General features: G+C 39.4%; 1 protein-coding gene across 9 annotated transcripts in view; it reads right to left on the bottom strand.

Annotated features, from left to right (window-relative positions):
• The window catches only part of MAP2K4 (mitogen-activated protein kinase kinase 4), a 68,199-nt gene that overhangs the window by 40,643 nt on the left and 2,178 nt on the right, over nt 1-25,378 (bottom strand). For 6 of the 9 annotated variants that reach the window (XM_039321993.1, XM_039321991.1, XM_039321987.1 and 3 more), the window contains exon 2: nt 358-457. Coding sequence is in view for 8 of the 9 variants with exons in the window: in XM_039321991.1 (XP_039177925.1) it covers nt 358-457 (100 nt within the window). In the remaining variant the exon portion in view is untranslated. Of the gene's footprint in view, nt 1-357; nt 458-9,968; nt 10,002-16,986; nt 18,996-25,378 lie in introns of those variants that run through there. The other 3 variants (XM_039321990.1, XM_039321985.1, XM_039321986.1) reach the window with 3 other exon arrangements.

Below are 25,378 nucleotides of genomic sequence, written 5' to 3'. Positions count from 1 at the left end.
TATCAGGGTTTATTTTTTTAAGAATTTTTTTAAAGAAATGAAATGCCTCAAATGTAAATACATGTAGAAAGTAAGAATATAACAAACTTGAAAAATAGAAGCATTAATCAGTTTACTCATTTAATGACTTTAATCATAAGGGAATATGTCAATGAAAAATAACATGGGTTTTTATGTACATTCAAAAACAATAGCTTGAATTTAAGTAAGGATAAAGTAATATATTCTAAATTTCTCAAAATACATGGTAGGTAGACAGAAGATATAAAATCCTAGTCCAAATAAATGTTTTTGTGATTTGAATTAAATATGTGAGACAATAGCTGTAGCTTGTGGAATTTCTGACTTTATACTCACATGTGTGGATTCTGAAAAGGAACTCCGGGATTCAAAGTAAATCGTGCTGTGGATTTGAAAGGTGGGTTTGCAAAATTCAGCTTCAGTGCTCTGCGCTTACCTGTGGAATAAACACAAACTCTGGTCGGGAAGAGAACATACATTACTCTATTAAGAACATTAGAATAAAACTGGAATTTAATAACCTCTTCCTTGCAACATTTCAGATTAGCACTGAGCAATTTTTATGATATCACTCACAAAAACAGTAGGATTCTCGTATTTAGCACCAAGTTATGTGGCTCAAGTTATGTGGCATCAGATAAATAACTTGATTGCTCCTGATTTATCTTTCATTGGTGTATTAAATAAATTACATTATTTTCAGAATAGTAAAAGTATATGATTATAACATATCTATTTTATATAAAAACCAAACACCAATTGCTTGAAATTATGAGATGTAAGGTGTAGAACATATGAGAGTGAATAAAAAATAAGAGTGATCACAAATGAATTACAAATATTTTGAGTAATCAATCACAAAACCCGACTAAGATTTCCACCGAAGGAGAAGAACATTCTGTTGCCATTTACTGATGGATAGCATGGGATTCAGAAAACAAGAAAAAGTGCATGTCACTATAGTTATAAAGATTGTGTTACAAGTGAATATACACAATAAACCATAATTGAATCACAGTTTATTGAATAAAGCACAATTTGTTGCTTTTAACTAAAATGCCTAGGCCATGAATTATGATTTATAAAGCATAAAATTTCAAACCCAAATCAAATAAATTTAGTGTTTTGTGGGAATTATTAATACCTGTAATTATTGAGAAAACAAATGTAAATGTGTAAAGTTGTTGTTCTCATGGCCAATTAACATAGGAAATGTGAAATTTCAGAATAAAACAAAAAAATACTGTATTTCTAACTTAAAAGCTAGGTACTAGTCTTGCGTGAAGAACTAACTTCCCAAACTTGGCTGTGCATGCATGTGGATATAGCAAAGACCCCTCCACTGGGATTGCTGCAAAGATGGGAGTTTTACCACAGCTGCAAATAATTTAGTGCCATAACATTTTAATCAGTAGGCTTGAACATGAACAAAATGTTCATGTGAAACATGACATTGTATAATATATGGCATGTAATACCTGGCATAGTGATATCTATTATGAGCATAATCAAGTGTATGGTGCATTTGCTAAGATGTACATGTTCCTCGAGAGAATTAAATCCACAGTAACATTAAACATGCCCATAAAACACTTTATTGCCATATACATTTTAATGAAATATAGGTAATCCTTGACTTATGAAAACAATTGAGCTCCAAATTTCCATTGCTAAGCAAGACAGTTGTGGATTTTGCCTCATTTTGCCACAATAGTTTTGCGATTGTTAAGTTACTAACATGGTTGTTAAGTGAATCTGCCTTCCCCACCGATTTTTCAGAAAGTCCGCTAAAGGTGATCACATGACCTTGAGACATTGCAACTGTCAAAAATAAATGCCAGTTGCCAAGCACCTGAATTTTGATCACATGACCACAAGGATGCTGCAAGAGTTGTAAAACAGTCATAAGTCACTTTTTGGCTCCACTGTTAATTTCGAATGGTCACGAAACAAAATTTTGTAAGCTGAGGACTATCTATATGTTTCTATTTCTATTAAAGAAAGCAGAGGAGAGGAGAGACAACCTTGAGAAACACAATTTAAAAGAAGTCTTCCATATTTGGTTGCCATTTCTAAATATAAATTTAAACTAAAATCAAACACAACATGCAAATACTTTTCTTTTTCCTGAAAAATCAGTCCCACTCCAAAGTGGAATTTATGGTCTTCAATATCTACATACTGAAGATCATATAAAATCAACTATTGATGAAACTGTATCAACAAAGCATAAAAGTAGACAAAAGTGGATTTAGATTAAATATAGGAAGAGTTTCCTGACAGTAAGTGATGTGGATCAGTGGAATAGACTGCCTTACGAAGACATATATCACTAATGATCACTGGAGATCATTAGACTGAGAGGCTAAACGGGCAAAATGCTTTAGTAGATCCCTCATTATAGAGGATCAGAAATATTCCATACTTAAACTGATTTTTTTATCAAAACTTTAACAGAGGAAGATGAAATTGTGTTTTAATAAGCAAGATGATCAGAATTATCATCAGAATTGAAGTTTTTTTTCTAGTGCACCAGCAAATGTCCTCCAACTATATCTATATTTTAAAGAAATATACTTTTATATTTATTTTTTTTGTTGGAATATTCATGAACAGGAAGAGTCATGTGGTAACTCAGTCAGCCAATGTGAAGAAAGTGCTACTGAGTCTGTGCAAAAGAGTATTGAGTTAGGAGCTGGATTTCCAGTCTCAAGGTTTTGTCTCTTGTTTGTCTCTGTAAGAAGACTTCATTAAGCTATGTTGCTGTAAAGAAGAATGGTATTGTAAATATTTTTATATAAATATAAAGTTATTTGAATCAGCTAAATGCAGTCAACTGTGAGAGCTTCTGATTTATTTTTTCACCAATAGAGAAATTAAAATTCTCTAACAGGTTATGGGCCCATTGTAATTTAAAGCTGGAAGAAATTGCCTGTGTTTAGAAAGTTTAAGAACAAGGCAGAATTAGCAGAATGGCTGCAATGGAATTTGAGGAAAACTCTGTGCCTCGTTTAGGCCAGAAGAATTACATTGTGTGGGCTGCAAAAATGGAATGTTTGCTGAAAGCTAAAGAGCTGTGGTATATTGTAGAAAATCATCAAGTGTTTGCAGCTGTTGATCAGAAAAATTATGATAGAGCAATGGCTTATCTCATCTTGAATTTAGATGATGCAGAATTTCTAAATGTTGCAAATTTAAAGACTGCAAAGGAGATATGGTTGAAATTGAGAGCTGTGCACGTGAATGTTTCTGCTTGCAACATAGTGCAATTGTCAAGAAAACTTTACACAGCCTGTTTGCAACCAGGTGAATCTGTGGAACAGCATTTAAATAAAATGCAAAGTTTATTTTTGGACTTAGAACAGTGGTTCTCAATCTTCAGAGACCGGCGACCCTGGTCATGAGCAGGCGGTGCGCATGTGCGGCGGCGCCCCCTGCGCGACGTGCATGCGCGGCGGCACCCCTATGCAGTGTGCATGCGCGCGCCACCCCCATGCGTCGCCCCCTGCGTGGTGCGCATGCACGGTGGCGCCCCCTGCGCCAGCTCAAAAAAAATGGCGGATTGCGTTGTTTGGCAACCCCCGTGAAATGGTCGTTCGACCCCAAATTGGGTCGCGACCCACAGGTTGAGAACCGCTGACTTAGAACAATGTGGGATTAAATTCCGTGAGTCCCAGAAGGTTTTATTGGTGTTGAACAGTTTAGATAAAACCTGGGACACAGTTTCTGCAATATTTGAGTGCAAAGAAGAGAAAGACTTAAAGTTTGAGGCTTTAAAGGCATGTTTGCTTAATGAAGAGGAAAAACGCCATTTTAGAAGCCATTTTAGAAGCAGCCACAAGGAGGAGAAATTCCTGAGGAGGGGGTCCAGACTGCAAGTCTCCAGAGGAGAAGAAACAAGCAGATCAGACCTGGACCAAATTGCAACAAAGGAGAAATTTTGCAAGCAGAGAGCTTGCTACATTTGTGGAGAAAAGACACATTTGCAAAGGAACTGTTTGCAAAGGAACTGTTTGCAGCAAAAGACATTTGTGCATGCAAAGAAGACTAATTTGCAAAAGGAACATTTTGGTGTTGTAAAAGTTTGCTATAGCAACAACAGAGACAAGTGGCTAATAGATAGTGGGGCAAGTCAAACAATTGTTAATGAAATGACTCTGAATTATTGTGCTGGTTTGTTCCAGTAGCACAAGAAGCTGTGGCTTTGGCAAATGGCCAGAAAGCAAAAGTCATTGGAAGAGGCGATGTAAAAATTCCATATTTGGAATCAAAGTTTACCAATGTGCTTTGTGTATCTGAGATGGAACATAATTTGTTAAGTGTGTCTAATTTAGACAAACAAGATTTTGAGGTCATTTTTGTAAATGGGAAGTGTCTCATCAAAAGGAATGGGAATATTTGTGCAGAAGGCATAAAGGAAGATAATCTATATGTATTGCAGGGACAAAAGGTTCAATGTTCCCATATATATAAGAATGTTGCAGAGCATGATTCATGTGTTCATCTTCTACATAGAAGACTTGGCCATGCAAGCTTTAAGGTTTTGCAGCAAATGCAAGATTTTGCAGAAGGGCTAAATTTGAAGGGATGCAAAACATATTTGGACTGTGCAGTATGCAAAGCATCAAAGTCAAAGGCATTCCCAGTTAGTAACTGTAGCACAAGACAAACAAAAAGAGTTCTAGAGCTGGTCCATGCAGATCTGGTGGGACCTATGCAAACCAGTTTGGGAGGAGCAAAATATGCACTGGTAATTGTTGATGATTATAGCAGGTATTATAGCAGCGGTTCTCAACCTGTGGGTCGCGACCCCATTTGGGGTCAAACGACCATTTCACGGGGGTCGCCAAACAACGCGATCCGCCATTTTTCCTGGGGCGGCGCATGGGGCGCTGCCACGCATGCGTGCCGCGCTGGGGCGGCCCATGGGGCGGCACCGCGCATGTGCGCTGCGCAGGGGCGGCCCATGGGGGCACCGCCGCACATGCGCACCGCGCAGGGGGCACCACGCATGCGTGCCACGCAGGGGGGCGGCGCGCATGCGCAGCGCCTGCTTAATACCGGGGTCGCCGTATAAAAAGGTTGAGAACCACTGGCTTAGAGCAAAGACAGAGGTACTACAACAATTCAAACAGTGGGTAAGTTTTGTAGAGAGAAGGTACAGACAACAAGTGTGTCAGTAGGTACTGAATTTATGTCAACTAAATTCCAACAATAGTTGGGGCAGTTGGGGATATGACACAGACGTACAAATCCTTACACAGCAGCAGAGAACGGTGTAGCTGAAAGAAGGAATGGTGTTTTGCAAACAATGAAAGATTCATTATTGGAGGATTCTGGTATGAGCAGGTCATATTGGGGAAAAGCCATATTGACTGCTAATTATATAGTTAACAGGCTGTGGAGTTCCTCCATTAATAATACTCCATATGCCATTCTATATGGGAGAAAGCCATCACTGGCACATTTGAGAATTTTTGGAAGTACTGCATGGGTACATATTCCAAAAGCAATCAGAAGAAAGGGACAGCAAAAGGCAAGAAAGCTCAGGTTTGTGGGCTATGAGCCAGGGTCAAAAGGATATCGCTTTAATGATGGAAGTAAAAGAATTATAATTTCAAGGTCTGCTAATTTTGCAGAACAAAATTGGGACAGAATTAATGCAAATTCTGGGTATGTCTCACTTAATGACGGTGATCTGTTTAGTGACAATACCTCATCTAATGATGAAAAAATTATTATTGAAGATGTAATGTTCAGGAAGGAGAGGCTGAACAAGACATGAAGCCAGATAGACTTGAGACATAGGAGCAGTTAACACCACGTAGGTCAGAGCGATGTAATAAAGGAATTCCGCCTGACAGGTATTCTGCCAGCAAGGTAAAGGTTTGCAATGTGTGGTATGAGCCAAGAAGTTATAAAGAAGTGTTGGCATTACCAAAGGCTGAACAAGAAAGATGGAAGGAGGCCATGGATAAAGACATGAAATACATGGGAGACCATGAAGTATTTAAATCAGTGACTTTGCCACAGGGAACCAAAGCTGTGGGTTGTAAGTGGGTATATAAGGAAAAGGTATTGCCAAATAATGATATACAGTATAAGGCCAGGTTAGTGGCACAAGGTTTTTCACTATTAAGAAAATGTGTAAAGTCAATAGGTCTGATGTCTCTTCCTGTCATGAAGGGAGGAGTGTTGGAATATTCATGAACAGGAAGAGTCATGTGGTAACTCAGTCAGCCAATGTGAAGAAAGTGCTACTGAGTCTGTGCAAAAGAGTATTGAGTTAGGAACTGGATTTCCAGTCTCAAGGTTTTGTCTCTGGTCTGTCTCTGTAAGAAGACTTCATTAAGCTATGTTGCTGTAAAGAAGAATGGTATTGTAAATATTTTTATATAAATATAAAGTTATTTGAATCAGCTAAATGCAGTCAACTGTGAGAGCTTCTAATTTATTTTTTCACCAACAGAGAAATTAAAATAACAGTTTTTCTATTTTTACTTAGTATTTTATGATGTATTGTATATTGTTTTTATATATTGTATGCTATCAAGAGTCATGTTTTGTGACACAGCTATATAAATTCATTAAATAAGTAATTTTGAGGAAATTGTTGTATATACTGTCCTCAAATGAAATATTGATAAAATTTCATAGGCTTCTATCTTTTCCGTTTTTGTGGTTAACCTTGAATGTGAAATGATTACACAATTTTAATCGCTTTTCAGCTTCCAGAAAAAATTCACAAAGGCTACCATATGCAGCCAATTTTGGTCACCATATTACAAAAAAGATATTGAGAGTTTGGAAATAAATTCAGAGAAGAGCAGCTAAGTTGATCAAAAGCCTGGAGATTAAAACATACAAAGAACAGCTGCAGGACTTGGGCTTGGCTGGTCTAAAGAAAAGAAGAATTAGGGGAGACATGATAGCAGTATTCCAGTATTTGAGGGGCTGCCACAAAGAAGAGGAGATCACATTATTCTCCAAAGCACCAGAGGGCAGGACGAGAAACAATGGTTGGAAACTGATCAAAGAGAGAAGCAATCTGGAATTAAGGAGAAACTTCCTGACAGTGAGGACAATTAACCAGTGGAACAGCTTGCATCCAGAAATTGTGGATCACTGGAGATTTTTTAAAAGAGGCTAGACAGTCACTTGCCTGAGATGGTATAGGTATAGGTCAGTGTTTCTGGTATAGGTCAGTGTTTCTCAACCTTGACAATTTTAAGGCATGTGGACTTCAACTCCCAGAATTCCACAGCCAGCAATGCTGGCTGTGGAATTCTGGGAGTTGAAGTCCACATGCCTTAAAATTGTCAAGGTTGAGAAACACTGGTATAGGTTCTCCTACTTGAGTAGGGGGCTGGACTAGAAGACCTCCAAGGTCCCTTCCAGCTCAATTCCAATTCTAGTTAATTCTAATTCTATTCGGAATGATGTTCTATTTAATTGGTTTAGCCAAATTTCTAAATGGTGCATTTATTCCATACGCTACAAAATATATTATTGCATAAACAGAATAAATTGCACATAAAAACTGCAAAAAGTTGTAAAATACCCACAAAACACTACCTCATTGCTAGACAGATCATACAGAATTGATGAGCTTTCTTAACTATGCAAGCTCTTGCTATGTAGATTATATTCCCAAGTATAATTTAATAATTCAAATTATTTAGTTTTCATTAATTCCTTCTGGTGAGCAATAATGCTAACGTTAACTCCATTTTCAATGTTTTACGCCTAAGAAGAGGATACCTATATGATTCAGATTGGCAACTGTGGGAATAAACCTATGGTGATATACAGTTAAACATTATGTCAATATAGCACAGAATATAAAGAAATTGCAACTGAAAGTCTTATTTTATACTAACAACTTAGTGGAAGGAGCCACAACTTAATGCTAAAATTCAATGTTTCTAACATAGATAATCAGAAATAGGGAAGGGCAGAAGAATTCACATCAGGTGTAACAGAGAAAATGTGTCTTAAATATTTATTTTTGTTTTTAACTCAACCTGGAGTCTACAGCTGCTACTTGTACCAAGTGGGAGACCCACAAATTGTGCCCAAGTCCTTTTGTTAATTTACAATATCTAAACAGAGATTGTAGCACAAGCAATAGGTCAAAAATTGTCTATACCATGAGACCAAGTCTTGATCTTGGACTATGTGGTTCCTATTTACTTTAAATAAATATTCAAACAATTATCAGCTACATCAGTTATGTTTTCCACATAATTTGTCTAAGAATTCGAGTTTGTTATCCATGTAGACATCACAGTCTGCAAGAAGGACAAGAGGAAAACAGCATTCCATAGAACAATTGTTGTCTTACTGAAACAGAAAACAACATAAGACCTCTCCAAATTCTATGCAAATTGTATGCAAATTTGCAAACTATGCATATTCTCTTAATACTTTACTTGAGTGTTTCTACTTTCTTCTGTAGCAGCATCTTTTCCATATCCTGCATCTCAAACTGATTAGCTATAGGAAGCCTAGTATGATCATGAGTAGTAGTCTAACTTATTGGTTTAAAGATGTTTTAGTCTTTGTACTTTGCCTATAATCTTCCAACGAAAGATCCTCTTCAGAAATCTTAGAGATAAAATTCTGTCACAATTACTGAACATCCACAATTATGGCAGAAGCATTAATCACTTCTAATTTAAATAGGCATATTTATTATCTTTAAAAAAACATATAAATTAAATGCAGAATGAATATGTTTAAGTAAGTTTACCCAACGAAGAAAAAAAATGTTCTTCAACAGAGCTCCCACTACATCATGGCAGGCAATTATAAAGATATAATGTACATAGCAATTAAAAATGAAAGCCATTAAGAGGATGAAAAAAATGAAAACAAAATTGTACAGAGCTTCCATTAATCATCCAAATGCAATCTGACAAGGATTGATTAAAATGTCTAATCTTCACAGACATTTCAGACTCCTGACGTACATTCAGTTATGTTTCCACATCATTCTGAGGTAGATAAAAAGCAATGTAAATGATAAATTTTTCTCATCTTTTTTTAAAATATTGGGAGATTATATTCATATTAAAGAATAGTACAGATGAGCATGGTAGATCCTTTCTCTGTTGGCTTAGCAAATGTGCATCCCGGAAATCCTGCTCTCTGTATACTTTCTAAATCCTGCTCTCTCTCAAACTTGGAATACAACAACTTCCATCAAGTGGAAAGTTTTTTTTATAAACAGAGGAAATTGTCCTCTAGAAATGATAGGTGAATATGGTAAGGAAAGCTTGAACGTGCTTGTTTTCACCATCTCTGCAACAACTTTTCACTGTCTTTTTCAGCAACTTTTTACTTTAAGAGGTTTAAGGTAAAACCTTAACTAAGAAAAGAGAGTTATGACTTAAAAGTATAGCACATATTCTTTAGATGTTTAAAATCCAAGCTTTGTGCCAACATTTCCAATCAAAGAATCTCATGTAGCAGCAGTGGGAAATTGCATCTTATGATATGCTGGTGACTTGCAGGTCAATATCCTGGTCATTCTTAAACTGATAATCTAACCAAATACTTATGTAGCTTGATATCTGAAGGGGGGGGGAGCTAATTTACTGAATATCAGATCCCTACTGGTTTCCTTAAATACTTATATCTAGACATCATGTGAAAATAAGTATTTTTATATTACACAGAATTCAAATACATTTTTTATTTTTCAAAAGACAAAAACTGATTTTACGCTATTTACTGTGGGAACAATTATCCTTATTATCCAAGATAAATAACATTAATTAAAGATTTATAAAATAGAATCTCAATTTGGAAAATGAAAAATGGAAGCCCTGCCATTGTATTAATGCATGGCCTGTTAGTTAGATCAACAGTGGACACATTCCCAATACCAAGAATGATTTAAAAATAAATTAAAATAGCAGAATACTATAAAACATGTAGCTTACTTTGTGCTTTTTCACAGAAGTTTATCTGAAAGCCTAAAGCAAAAAAGATAAGTTCTAGTTCATTTACTGGAAATCACAGATGTTCATAACATTTAAAATCACATTTAATGTTCATTTTTTTAAAAAAAACCTAAGATACAAATTAAAAGGTTTAACATAGATAAAATAATATCTGAATTGCAAAGAACAAATTCCAATAATCGATTTTCTTGTTGATATCAACTGCAATCTCCTTAGGATACTCTGCCATGTATACTGTACCGAGGATATAATTTTCAGAACAGCAATGAAATTTAAAGTTCCAGAGAATCTGGAGTGCTTTAGCTTAGGAAAAGTTTATCTATTAAAAAACTGTTGAACAATTTTGTCCAAGACATTTGTAAAGGATCACATGAACATCCAGATCAGATCACTAATAAAGATTGCATATTAGTTGTTAATTTAAAAACAGAAAGTTAAAAATAAATAGCTAGTGAGGTCTCCATATGATGCCTTCTGTGGCAACATTCTAAAATTTAAAAATATAATTTTGAAAATAGTTTTTCCAGGTTAGGTTGGGTTTCACTGTAATGCATGGGTGGGAAACCTTTTTTGAATTAATCACTGCACTCAGACTGAAAGGCACAATAATCACAGAGTGCTCGGAGTGTGGAAGCCAGATTATGCGCTGGTAGATGCTAAGGTTTCCAATTTAAAAGGCAAGAAAAAAAGATAATCTGCATAGTAGCAGCTGCCTCATCCTTTTATGTACAAAGGAAGTGGAAATCTCCCTTTTTTTTTTCTCCCTATTATTAACACGAGCAAATCTTAGAAGCAGTAAATTTGGGGAAATGTGATTATGAGGGGCAAATAAATGCAGCGGCTCATTGCCAGACAGCACAGAAAGCAAAATGTGGGTGACAACAGAAGTCACCAAGATCAGCAGCAAGAAACAAACTAAGGATATGAGCAGAAAATTGGGGGAGAAAGACTTCTCAAAGTTGTGGACAGAAACACAGAAGTTAGAAGACAATAGAGAAGAAGTATCAATGTTACTTGATAATAAATGTTAACAGCAACTGAAAACTGCTACCAATATGCAACTCACAGATTATTCCCCATGGCTTTAAAACAAGGGTAAGGAACCATGGCCCTTTTATGACAGGTAGACTTCAACTTCCAGAATTTCTGAGCCAGCATGGCTGGCTCAGGAATTCTGGGAGTTGAAGTCCACAAGTCATAAAATGGCCATGGTCCCCTATCCTTGCTTTACAGATTAGGGACTGCCATTTCTACATAAAAAGGTACAGTTCCCTGCCATTCGATAGTTCTGTAATTCATATGACCAGAATTATACATTGCATAAAAACCAATTCTGTTTCTTCAACTTGTATGCAATTAGGCAGACACTGATTTTGCTTCCTTTGGTTATTTTACCTAACTGCTTTATGTTATTTTTGCTGGTTTGGAGAATAATTAGCTTTCCTTGAGCTACCAGGATTTCTTTTAAGCATCCTCTGCGTGTTTTTAAGGCTACCTTCACAAGTATTTTAAGTCTCAGGTTTATGAATGCTCTTCCCAGTACCAGTTTATGAATGCTCTTTCCAGTACCAATCTCTTGCTTGTCAATGAACTGAGACTATTGCATTCAAAAAACACATCATTACCTCTTTAGGTAATGCCTCCTAAAATATCCCATCTTTCCTTTGGTAGTACAAAGCATAAAAGGTAATAGTACAAAGCACAAGGTAATAGCCACCATTTTGCCATTTTAGGATTGAGAAATAAAATCGTAGTAATTTAGCAACCTATAGAATTTGAAGATATTTTAATGGCAAATTCATCTCTAATTCTTAGTAATACTTCAATATTACTAAGGACATTTTTACAGTAGATACATGTATGAGAATTTATAGTACCCTTCTCTGATGACTCTTGTGACCTCAGCTACCATCATTTATTTAATAAAATGTTTGAAAATGTGTTAGCTTTGAAACAGCACCAAATGATCCTTCAAAATTCAGAAGCAAAAAATTAATATAACAATCAAAGGTACTGTAAAAAGCCTTTAATCATGAAGCTCTATTTAACTATGGACTATTCCAGTGATGGTGAACCTTTTAGAGACCGAGTGCCCAAAAATTGGCCCCACCCCCCACTCCACCCCCAACCCCCTCCGGCCATTCTCCACCCCACCTTCCCTCAGGGCCACTCACCGTCTACAAGGCCCGCCGCAGATCGCCCAGGCAGCTCAGCAGCGCTATGGCGGTCATGCCCTCTGCCCACACCCTACAGCATCAACTGTGCACGATGGGGTGTGAGGGTGGAGTCTTATCTACGCTGCCTGGCTGCCATGTCTTTGGCTGCGCTGCTCCGCGTGGGCCACGCTCAGGGGTGACTCTCCTTCAGGGGGGCTCCTGGAGAGGAGGGGGTCGCGGGGGAGGCAAGGCTGGGGCAACGGCACGTGTGCCCACAGAGAGGGCTCCAAGTGTTGCCTCTGGCACCTGTGCCATAGGTTCACCACCATTGGACTATTCTATCTTTATTATTAGATATAATTTCAGGTCACACTTAACGAACTACTGGTATAAAGAATAAATTTAATCAAACATTACAGTATTGTTAGCTTCTGATTCAGTAACAGCTTAGAGTTGTAGCATCACAAATGGGATTGGTTGCCTCAAATTGTATTGGGCTATTTTATTTACTGTTTTTGGCATCTGACAAGTTGAAGATTTCAACTAGTCTTGCTATCATATAATCACAGTGAAGGGTTCAATCTGAAGGGAAATTTGTAGCAAGATAAATTATTTACAAATAAAATGAATACATATTTTAATTCATCTCAGCCAATAGCAAGAATAAGGAAGTACACAAAGTTGACAATGTGCATTCCAGTGTATGCACAATCTGAAAATTCTATGTAAACTCATAGGTGTGGTTAAGTGTCCTATCCATGTTATTACATGAATTATAATTAATAGTAACAGAAAACCTTTGCTCTAAACAGTTTCAGAAACTGGTTCACAATGAATTAAGTCTTCTAAAACCCTGTTTGCAAATACCCAATAGGAAACAATGGATCTACAAACATAAGCAAATCAAAAGGAAAGAATCATTTATCAGATATGACCACCAGCTAGAAACATACTAAGCCACTCACATTTAATATATTTTTTTTGAAAATTTGAAACATGAAAATTTATACTTCCTGAAGTTCAACCAAGCTAAGGGAGACATAAAGACTACCAATGATGAAACTCAAATAATATGCTAAGAGGAAAGTGCACCAGGACAGCGAGACAGGGAGAGGAAGAGAGAGAAATATAGCTGTACGTAAAGAACACAAAGACAATTATTATAGTGTGATTATATAGTATTTAAAACACTATAATTACTATAAGCTTAATAGATCCATGGGGCATGCCACGAACATAATGATCTTTGATCTTAGCAAAGCATTTGATAAAGCCTCTCATGATAACTTATTCATAAAAACATGAACCAGATGATACAACTTAGAAGGATTCATAATTGGATGAATGTCCATTGCTACAGAAGACTAATAAATGGTCCCATAGCTTGTGGGAGAGTAGCATCAAATGGAAAGGCTCTATCCTGAACCCAATGTTCTTCACCACGTTTATCAATCACGTAGATTAATGGCTGTGGGGATGATTATAAAATACAGGCTTGAAGAGAGGCTAAAACAAACAAGAACTTTAATAGGAAGTATTGGATAGGGGAGACCTGGCTTGTCAGTAGTTCATATGAGAATGATTTCATTTTAATAGGTCACAAGCTGAATAAGAGCAAACAATGTGACACAGCTGTCAAAAAGCTAAATGTTGTTTTGAGATGTATTAACAGAAGCACAGATTCAGGATCACAGTAAGTAACTGTCCCACTCTATTCATGTAACACTGAAGGTGCTCTCAGAATTGATCCAGCTATCCCATTCAGGCCCCTTGTTCTGAGAGGCCAACTGCAGCTAGAAAATTAGGTACCTTTGCTGTTGCCACCCACCTTTTTTTTTTTTTTTTTAATTAAAGAGTTTTATAAATTTTACAAAAAATAAGAAACAATACAAAAACAAAAAACAACATATACAAATAAAAAACAAACATTACCCAACAAAACCCCCCTTCCCCCACCCCTACCCAAACCCCCCCTTCCCCCCCCAGGACCTCCCAGAGCAGAATATAGGCTTAATTAAAGAAAAAGTTAAAAAAAATTATATAAAAAAGAATAGAAAATAGAATATATATATATATATATATAAAGTTAAAAATTATGAAAAAACTATATAATATTTTTTATATCAAATTTAAATTGTATGAATTTTATCCATTTATCCCAAACAGCAAAAAATTTCTCTTGCGTTTGTCCCTTTAAGAAAGCCGAAATCTTTGCCATTTCCGCCAAATGAGACACTTTAAGAAACCATTCCTGCAATGTAGGCAAAGATTCCTTATTCCAATATTGTCCTACTAACAGCCTCGCAGCTGTAATCAAATTTAACATCAATATAACCTCCTTTGTATCACAATCAATAACTATACCTAACAAAAATAATTGTGGAGTAAATATTACCCTCCTTTTAAAAATTCTCTGGATATTCCACCATATCTTAATCCAGAATGCTTTTATCTCTCTGCACGACCACCAAATATGATAATAAGTAGCATCCATACAACCACAACCACCCAGCCCTTTATTATAGCCAGTTTTGCCCTTCCCACCAGGGGAAGACTATAGGGCAGGCATGTCAAACTCACAAAGTCACGTGATGTCACGCAATGTATCGGGACGTTTTTGCCATCGGGTTGGCGCGGCTTCCACATGACGCGTCTGGCCCACAGGCCGCCAGTTTGACACCCCTGCTATAGGGGAAATCCTTACCCCATCCTGGGTCTGGCTGAACTATGGTATGGGGAAACCAAATAAAACTTTGGGAGTCTATAACTTAGCTAAGCTGAGCCAGGTGCTAGAAGGCCACCACCAGGCAACTCCAGTACTGAAACAAAATTCAACTTTATTAGAGGTGCCAAAAGATAAGGTTCCACAAAAAGTTAAAAGAGATAAAAATGTTTAAAAACTATCCCCAGAAACATAAATCTGGTTTGTTATTTAAAAGGCCAGCTGCTGCCCACCACAGTTTAAATGGGTGCAGGCTACAAACAAGGTGAGGGAACTGAAAGCTAAGTTCTAAGAGAAAAGGTTAAAGTATGGTAATAATAATAATAATAATAATAATAATAATAATAATAATAATAATAATAATAATACTGTGGCAAAAGCAAGCAAGGATAGTACCAATAGTCAAAGGCTCCTTGGGTGCGATCCCAAAACAACTGGAGCACCACTTGAACACAATTGGCATTGACAAATTCACTATTAGTCAATTGCAAAAGGCGGCCTTATTAGGAACTGCTTCCATCCTGCGACGATATCTGTAATACCATCAGACATCCACATCTGCCTATCCCAGGTCCTGGGTAAGGACTCGATAGGTAGACAAAATGCCAAATCCAGTCTGAACATTTGGCTGACTGTGCGATGATCCATAATAATAATAATAAAAGTTGGAAGAGACCTTGGAGGTCATCTAGTCCAACCCACTGCTCAGGCAGGAAACCCTACACCATTTCGGACAAATGGCTGTCCAGTCTCTTCTTAAAAACTTCCAGTGTTAGCCTGGAAAAGGAAAGAAAGCATGATAGCAGTCTTTAGATATCTAAAAAGGACCATTACACAGATGAGGGAGTATACTTGTACAGTTGCCCCAGAGGGCAAGACCAGAACCAGTAAGTTGAAAATACAAACAGATAGATGCAGGTTAGATATATATTAGAAAAATGTCCTAACAATTGTCAAACAATGGACAATGTTGCCTTATGATGTGGTATGTTCTCCTTCAAACCTTCACTTCTTACACATGAAGCTTCAGGTCTACAAGGAGGCATGCTAAATACTGCTGACTAGGGCAGAATATTTAACCATGTTCAAATTTTACAATAGATTACAATAAAGTACATTTGCAAATTATTGTAACTTGTATTTTAGTGATATTAAGGGCTCATTCCTAGAAAAGATTAATTTGCTCTTTGTTTTATATTAAATTACTTCTCTTCTAGCACTGTGCAAAGATCCAGTGTCAAAGAACAAAATGTGATTTGGAAGCATCTCCGGTAAGCCTGTTGGAAAAATCTTAAGTCAATAGTTTTTTTCTCTTGGGCTTGCATACCTGATACAAGATCCCAGAAAAAGATGCTTTTGGCTTAAAGAAAGATGTTATGCTTACACTGTCTACATTCTGGATCATATTTTGTTCTACAAATCTGGGTTTATTTATAATTAAGATTTATAAAGCTGCCCAATTCCATAAGGATTATAGGCATTGTATACTTTTAAAACAATAAATTGCCTAAAACAAATAAAAAGAGAACATAACAATAGCAGAGATGAACAAACGTATCCTAACTAGACACTGCACATCAAATGGGTATATCCTGACCTATCAAAGACTTGAGGCAGCGGGCTGAAGGGTGCAATCATGTTTTCAAAGACGTTTTAATGGCCTGCATGTTCAGCTTAGTCCAAACCTTAGGGCAGGGGTGTCAAACTGCTGGCCCGCAGGCCGGACACGTCACGCAGAAGCCACACCTACTCCATTGCCGGCAATGGCAAAACTGTCCTGATACATTGTGCGACGTCACATGATGTCGCGAGTTTGACATGTTTGCCTTAGGGAGAGGGAGATGTTTTCTAAGGGGCAATTGCTGTGACAGAGAAGGTCTACCTCATAAATCCCATCAGAAGATTTTGCTTAATGGAAAAATATGAAGCATGTCAGCTCTGTTAGATCTAATGATAGGAGAGAGGTGGCCTCACAAATACACAGGCCCTGTGCTATAAAGCACCAATAGGGGATGAACAAGATCTGGAATTGCACTTAAAGCTTAATTGAAACAATGCAACTCATATAATAGGGGTGCCCCATAACTGCTTGCACTGCTACATTCTGGAACAGGTGTACCTCCTGAGTGGCGTTCAAGAAGAGCTACAGTAACATACAGCATGTTGCAGTTCTCCCCACATAAGGGGACCAAGACATACGTGACCATGAGAAAATGGAAATTGCACAGCTGGTACACTAGCAAATCTGTAAGAAGCCCGTCCTTGCCACAGCTGCCACTTGATCTTTGAGTAGGTTCTGTGAATCCAGAAAGATTCCGAAATTATGTATTAGTTCTGCATAGAAAAGTACCATTTATCCACAGCCAAACAGAGAATCACTATCCCCAGAAGATCCATGCATCTATTAAGCATTCATTTTTATCAATGCTAAACCTGTTCTTCCTCAACCAGATCCAAATATCTTCCAGGAAATGGAACAAGCCCCAACAGAGTAACTTGGACAACTAAATACAGATTGATGAATGAATTCACTAAGCTGAACTCACATAGAAGTTAAAACAAGGAAGACTAGAAGGTCAAATCCTGAGGCACCCTGGTTTGTTTTGGGCTGGATTTCTCCCTACTTCCCTCCTGCATCTACTGGAACCAGTCACAGAAAACCGGTCTACAGTACCAGCATGGCCCTAAAAAAATTCCTTCATCTCCAACTACCAAACTCCTTAGCCAATCTAGAGAGATTCCATGATCAATGGTTATCAACAGTCACTAAGAGATCAAGAAGAACCAGGATGGTGGTATCACCCCAATTGGTTCTGTCAAAATTCATTGTCAAGCATAATCAATTTTGTCCCAGCCTGAAACTCAACACAAATAGGTCCATTTCTTCCACAGCCCTCAGCAATTTAATCCAATGGAGACTGGACTAAAATCAATAATAAATGTAGGCTCCAGCAATGGCTTCTTGAGGAGGGAGCACATCACTACCTTTTAAATATGATTACAATACAATACACAGCTCTATTCTTTTTCTTTGTGAGCAATTAATCATTCTTGGTTCATTCTGAAAACTACCTAAACTTATCTAGAGTATGTGTGTGTTGTTCACCATTTGAATACAGGAAGAGAAAAGAAACATAATATTAAATCCTCTCCAAAAGAGACAATGACCAAAACAAGTCTATACTTGTTACAGTGGAATCATGCATTTAGCAAGTTGGAGATCAGCAGAATGGGTTTTGACCTTGAACCATAATATGTGACTTGCATCCAAGGATCTGTAAGAGCGATCAAGCATTCAAGCTTCCTTACTCGAGTTATTAATATACACCTTGTATTCAACTGTATGTCACCTACCACTGAAACAAATGGGAGGACTTTTGTACATGTGTAAACTGGTAGTTATTGAAGCACCAAAAATCTCACAAACATTCAGAGACTAAAAAGATAACTGATCTCTTAATATTTGATCAAATCTAGAATGATAGAATGGTAGTATGAAACAGTTTCATATGTAGACAATGAAACTATTCAATTCCTGTATTAAGAACTATATTAAGAACTATCTAAACTTACTTTTTCTACTCAAGCTTACCATCTATTATAATGCATATGTAACAATTTTAAAAATGAGGAATCACTTTATCAATAATTTTTAGAATTGAGAATATAGTTTCTTCTATAAAGTAGTTAGGACTTGTAAATGAAGCAGAAACAAATCTGCTTATTATAAATTATTTAAATGGTTGATAATCAAATAATGGTTGGTAATCATGATAATTCATTCTATTGCTCAATCAGATCCTATCAACAGAAGAAGTGGTTCATTTCTCCAACTTACAACTTAACCTGAGAGCCTGTGGAGTAGATTGAAGGAAGGAATATGGCAGGTTTCTGGAAGAAGTAACACATGGCAAATGTTGTTGCATGAAATTGGATTTTTCTCTTTTTTTAAATAGTGATTTAATGCAGTTTAATTTTAATTAATCGCAGCTGGTTATACTGTACTGTGTGATGAGCACCATCATGTTCTGAATGTTAAATGTCTTGGGAGATTCAGTTCTAGTCCCACCTTAGGCGCAAAGCCAGCTGGGTGACCTTGTGCTAGTAGTCTCTCTCATCCCTAGGAAGAAGGCACTGGTGAACCACTCCTGAAAAATGTTGCCAAGAAAACTGCAGGAACCTGTCCAGGCAGTCTTCAAGAAATAAACATGATTGAATGGAAGGGAAAAAAAAAAAAAGACAGCAATACATAAGTATTTAGAATTTAGTTTTTTTTCCCCCTTAGGAGCAGCCACCTACAGCAGTCTGTCTTTGGATAATTTATTTGAAATAATTCAAGACTAAGAGCTTCCAATTTGATTATAATGTCTTTCAGACAAATATAGAAATTGTTAAAGTACAGAGTGCCTATTATAAACTATTAGTTACAATAAGCAGATTTTGAAAATAACTTTAAACAAGATGTTTTCCCAAATATATTACAAATCAAAAAGTCCTATCAATTCAGCACGTTTCTAATATCCAGGGAAAGTAATATTCTTTTACTATGAAACAAAACATGGAAGTAACTAATACATAAATGCTACAAAGTGATATAACCACTTCTAGAAATTAGACTGAATAAGTCAAATTTGGCTACACATGGTAACCAGATACTATACTATACTTATAGTTTAATCAGAGGTAGCAACCTGTGGCACTACAGATGTTACTAAATTACAACTCCTAGCATTCCTAGGAAGTACAGTCAATATATTTATATTATGGTGTTTTGAGACAGAAACACCAGAAAAAACAAATTCATATAATTTAATCATGAATAAGACAAACCAGAAGAAAATTTACCGTAATTAATGTACTGTATTAGTGCCTTACTCCATCTAGTATAGCTTCTGAGATAAACTAATGTGTCCAAAACTAGATTTTACAATATACAGATAATTGCTGAAATACTATATTACATATTTCTCCTCGAATAGGTTTTGAATACCATCCTGATATTAAATATATTACTTTGATTATTCTTATACAGTAGTACACTGCTTCAAACACAAAATTTGCACATTAAGCAGAATATAATACTATCTTATCTGATATTTGCAAAAAAACATTTTAGTGCACTTTTAATGCAAGGAAAAGTCAATCACAGTTTTCTAACATCTGTGATGAACACTTTATTTAGTCAACTACTGGCTTGAACAATTTAACATAATCAATATCCCAATAACAGTTACTGTTCTAACCTCAGACCCCGGCATTAGAAATCCCCTGAAACAGAAATACTACGGTATTAAATCCAAGATCTTTATTATGCTTTACAAAACATAAGCACTCCTTCCATAGAAATGATTCTGAAGCAGCAATTACATTAAAAACTCCCTGTCCGGTCTATTACCATAGTGATCAGTTGGCCTGGAGGAAAATGCATATTTTGCAATCTCAGTAATACTAAACTCATATTTATTATCGTACTAATTGTACTGACATGCTAACATTTCCAAATCCTGAACTATAGAATAGAAAATTAAGGAACTCAAGATAGAATTTTAACTTAAACGATAGTGAAAATATACTCCTACCTCTATATGTCAGAATGCTTTTCCTAATAGAATCTAAATCATAGTGTAAATGGAAAGAGTATGTTTCTGGATTTAACCAGCAATACAGGATGTCAACCTCATACTCCATATACACATATCCTGAAAAAGAGAGCTCTCACAATTTAACACTGTGATTTACACATTATTGTAAACAATAATCATCCTCTTTCCTTTCCTATAAAGAGGAATGCTCATAATCTACTTGTTTTGCCTTTTACATTCCACACTTACTGTTATGTCCCGAGCCTGTGCAAACGGCTCGGGCGTTTGCAGGCAGTCCCGGGCAGGTGCAAAGCTGCCCGGGACCAGACAGGCTGTCGCCAGCGCCGTGCGCATGCGCGGGTGCTGGCGCGGGAAAAGTAACCCATTTACCCGGGAGTTGCCTATATAAGGGGCTGCGAGGCGTTTGGGCTGAGCCGAAGCCATCTTCCTGTAGGCTGAACGCTGAATAAAAGAACCTGAGGAACTCCAGCTGCTTCTCGTGTCTGTTTTCCCGCCAAGGACGCAACACTGGCGACGAGGATGGGATGCCTTGCACTACCTGGAAAGGAAGAAGTGTAAGCTTACCCAAGGAGTCCTGAGCGGCGGAAGAGGAACGGCGTCGACTCGGCAGCTGCCCGCCAATCCGGTGCGCATCGGGGGTAGGCTGGCTGATAGACCCGTCTCCTGAAGATCCGAAGATGGCGAAAATCGGAAGGCTTTCGGAATTCGACGTCTCACATCCAGAGCGGTGGGAGTCCTACGTATCCAGAATGGAGAACTACTTCAAGGCAAACCAAGTGAGGGAAGATAGCTTGAAGGCTGCCACCCTGCTTTGCGTTTGTGGCCAAGACGCCTTCGAAATCGCAGAAAACCTTGCAGCACCTGTTCCAGTAGAGTCTGTAAGCTACGCAGACCTGAAGAAGCTGCTGAAGGAGCACTTCCACCCCAAGGTGTCCGTTATCTCATGGCGCCACACCTTCGAGCAGAGGGATCAACGGTCCGGTGAGTCAGTCAAGGAATACATCGCCGCGTTACGGAAGGCCGCCAAGCCCTGCGAGTTCAAGGACCTCGAGGAACGACTGAGGGACCGATTCGTGTGCGGGTTGAGGCATCGAGAGCTACAACAGAGACTTTTCGCTAAGGAAGAATTATCCTTCCAAGACGCTTTAAGGGAAGCCACCGCGGAAGAAGCAGCAGGCGGCGCCGTCAAGAACATGCGGCCGATCAGAAGCAGTGCAGAGGGTGCGTCCGTGCACCAAGAAGACGTCCGACGAAAATCCGAGGAGGATCCGGACGAAGAAGTCGACCGTCTACACCCCGCGAAGGGAGAAAATCAGAAGGAAAGCTCTTCAGCTCCGCTCAAGTGCATCGGCTGTGGAGGTCGCCACAGGAGAACCGACTGCAAGGTCCGCTCCGCTACCTGCCGGGCATGCGGCAAACAAGGGCACATTGCAGCTGTGTGTCTGGGCCGACGAAAGGCACAACCTCAAGAAGAACGCCTGAAGGGTACCAGAGGCCCCAGCCAGAATAGGGTAGGTTTTTGCGCTTCGCGTAGAAACATTTGTAGGACAGGCACACACAAGCCCATGAAGAAAAAGCTGTCACTCAACGTGAAGCTACAAGGGTTTCCATTATCTATGGAACTAGACACAGGGTCTGCCCTTTCCATCATTTCATTGCATACATTTAGGAAGATTTGTTCCAGTAGTGGGACTAAGGCCAAGTTAAGGCCTTCTGATATTGTATTAACTGATTTTCAGAACTCAAGAGTGTGTGTTAAGGGGGAGGCCACCCTTAACGTGCAATACAAGAGTTTTGAAGGTCCACTAGACTTGTTAGTAGTAGGGGGTGAAAGAACGAGTCTCATAGGACTCGATTGGTTTGAGGCCCTGGGGATACACGTCACAGGACTCAACAGCTTACAAACACTCGACCTACAGGAAGTCTGCAAGGAATTTGCAGATGTTTTCAGCCCCCAGCTGGGCACATTCAAAGGACCACCTGTGTCCTTAAAGCTAGACCCCACTGTCACTCCCATTAGGATTAAAGCAAGAAGGGTCCCTTTTGCTTTAAAAAGTAAGATTGACACTGAATTAGACAAACTAATCCAACAAGGAATCCTAGAACCTGTTGATTCCAGCCCATGGGAGACCCCCATTGTCACGCCTCTAAAGGCAAATGGGGACATTCGCATTTGTGCTGATTACAAATGCACACTCAATAAGGCATTGCAGCAACATGCCTATCCTGTTCCTGTGGTCAGTCACATCCTGGCCTCTCTCAAGGGGGGGCGTGTTTTTGCAAAGCTTGACCTAGCTCAAGCATATCAACAGCTGCCTGTTGATGATGATGCTGCCATAGCTCAGACTATTGTGACCCACAGGGGAGCCTTTAAGGTAAAAAGGCTGCAGTTTGGAGTGAATGTCGCTCCTGGGATTTTCCAAAGCGTAATGGAAAACACACTACGAGGTATACCAGGGGTCTGCCCCTACTTTGACGATGTCTTGATTGCAGGAGACTCCACACACATTCTAGCTGAAAGGCTTAGGGCTGTCCTGTTAAGATTCAGGAAATCAGGCCTCAAGCTCAGAAAAGACAAATGCAAGATTGGGGTGCCTTCTACTGAATTTCTGGGATTCAAAATTGATGCTGCTGGGATTCATCCTGCTGAATCCAAACTAACTGCTATTTTAGAAGCACCCAGGCCAAAGTCTAAGGCCGAACTTCAGGCCTTCTTAGGCCTCCTGAATTTCTACAATTCTTTTCTTCCACATAAAGCTAGTGTAGCTGAGCCTCTTCACAGGCTACTAGACAAACAAGCTGTGTGGCTGTGGTCACAAGCACATGAGGCTTGCTTTAAAGAAGTCAAGGCCTTGCTCACTTCTAACAGTGTTCTTGCACATTTCAACGAGTCTCTTCCTGTGTGCATCGCTTGTGATGCATCCCCTACGGGGTTGGAGCTGTCCTGAGTCACCTCAGGTCTGATGGAACTCAGGTTCCTATTGCATACTACTCCAGAACATTGTCTTCTGCCGAGCGCAACTACGCTCAGATAGACAGGGAGGCTCTGGCTGTTGTTGCTGGAATTAAAAAATTCCACGATTTTCTATATGGCAGGCATTTCACGGTCTTCACTGACCATAAGCCTCTGCTGGGACTGTTTACCACACGTAAGCAGACTCCCCACATCATTTCCCCTAGAATGCTTAGGTGGTCTATTTTTTGTCTGCATATGATTTTTCATTACTCCACAAGCCTGGGAAAGAAATGGGCCATGCTGATGGCCTCAGTAGGTTGCCTCTGCCAGTAGTAGAAGCTGACCCCGCGCCAGCTGTCAACATTCTATCAATCCAAGCCTTGCCCGAGCTCCTCTTAGTGCCAGGGATGTTACCGCTGAAACAGGTACAGATCACACACTTTCACGTGTCCGCTCCTGGGTCCTGTCCGGGTGGCCTGAGCACTGCCCTAGTCCTGAGTTTCAGAGTTTCTGGTCCAAAAGGAACGAATTGTCCCTTTCTCAGGGTTGTTTGCTTTGGGGAAACAGAGTTGTCATTCCCACCTCAATGAGGACTAGGGTCTTAGAATCCCTCCACGAGGGTCATCCTGGCATTGTTCGTATGAAGGCTCTTGCACGCAGCCACTTGTGGTGGCCTGCTTTAGATAAAGATATTGAGGCTAAGGTACACGCATGCCACATGTGCCAACGATCTCGCCCAGAGATGCCCCAAGCTCCTGTGCATAAATGGGAGGAAACACAGTCCCCATGGTCTAGGGTGCACATTGACTACGCTGGGCCCTTTCAGGGCCAGTTCTTCTTGGTCCTTGTTGACAGCCATTCAAAATGGCTTGAGGTTGTGCCTGTCTCATCCACCACCACTGCAAAGACTATTCAGGTACTGAGGGGGATTTTTGCTGCACACGGGCTGCCAGATGTCATTGTGTCTGACAACGGCCCTCAATTCACCTCCTCCGAATTCCAAGCTTTCTTACAGGCAAACCTGATTCGTCATGCCACATCTGCGCCTTTTCACCCGTCCACCAACGGTATGGCTGAACGCATGGTGCGCATCGCAAAGGACGCCTTGAAGAGACTCACCTACGGGGACTGGCATCACAGGTTGGCTGACTTTCTCCTTTCTTATCGCACCACACCGTCCACTTCTACAGGGAGAAGTCCAGCTGAACTTCGTTGGGGGCGCCAACTTACTACTAGACTTGACCGGTTGCATCCGGACAGACTGCCTTCATCTACCTCACATCCTAGGGCACCTAGACAACTACTTGTGGGTGCCCCGGTTTGGGCTCGCAATTACGGGCCTGGTCATACATGGGTCCCCGCTTCTGTGTCCAGGATCACAGGTCCCTCTCCTACGAGGTTGCCCTGGACAACGGTCGTGTCCTGCGTCGGCACATCGACCAACTCCGCTCTAGGCGGACTTTTCTGCTGAAACTCCTGGGTCTTTTCCAGGGGGGGAGGGGGACCCTTTGGAGCAAAGGGAAGGGCAAGAGCTACTGCCCATCTCCACTGAGGGAGCCACAAACGGCTCGTCCCAAGGTTCTGCAATTGCTCCGAAAAGGAAGTCATGGAGCTTACCCACACAACAGGCACTCACGCCTACTCCAGCCAGGGAGTCACCCGGGGGCATACTCACTTTCCACACACATCACACAGCACTCCAGTCACGGAGGATACCCGGGGGCATCCCAACAAATCATTCCCCGCAAGAGAGCTGGCACACAATCCCCAAAGTTGGCCTGACCTTACCCCAAATCCTACAGAGGGTCAAACATACACAGAGCTAGTCGAGGAACCAAGTCCCGACTACAACACCCCTAGCACAAATCAGGGGACACCTGAGTTTTGGGAGAGTACAGAAAACCCACATGAGCCCAAACACAGAATGGGGTTCAGGGAATGGACAGCCTCCT

Source organism: Crotalus tigris, unplaced genomic scaffold (assembly GCF_016545835.1).
Source record: "Crotalus tigris isolate CLP2741 ecotype Arizona unplaced genomic scaffold, ASM1654583v1 scf7180000023830.6690815, whole genome shotgun sequence".
Classification (NCBI taxonomy): domain Eukaryota; kingdom Metazoa; phylum Chordata; class Lepidosauria; order Squamata; family Viperidae; genus Crotalus; species Crotalus tigris.
Note: the sequence above shows the minus strand (reverse complement) of the source record. Positions and strands in the feature narration are given on the sequence as shown.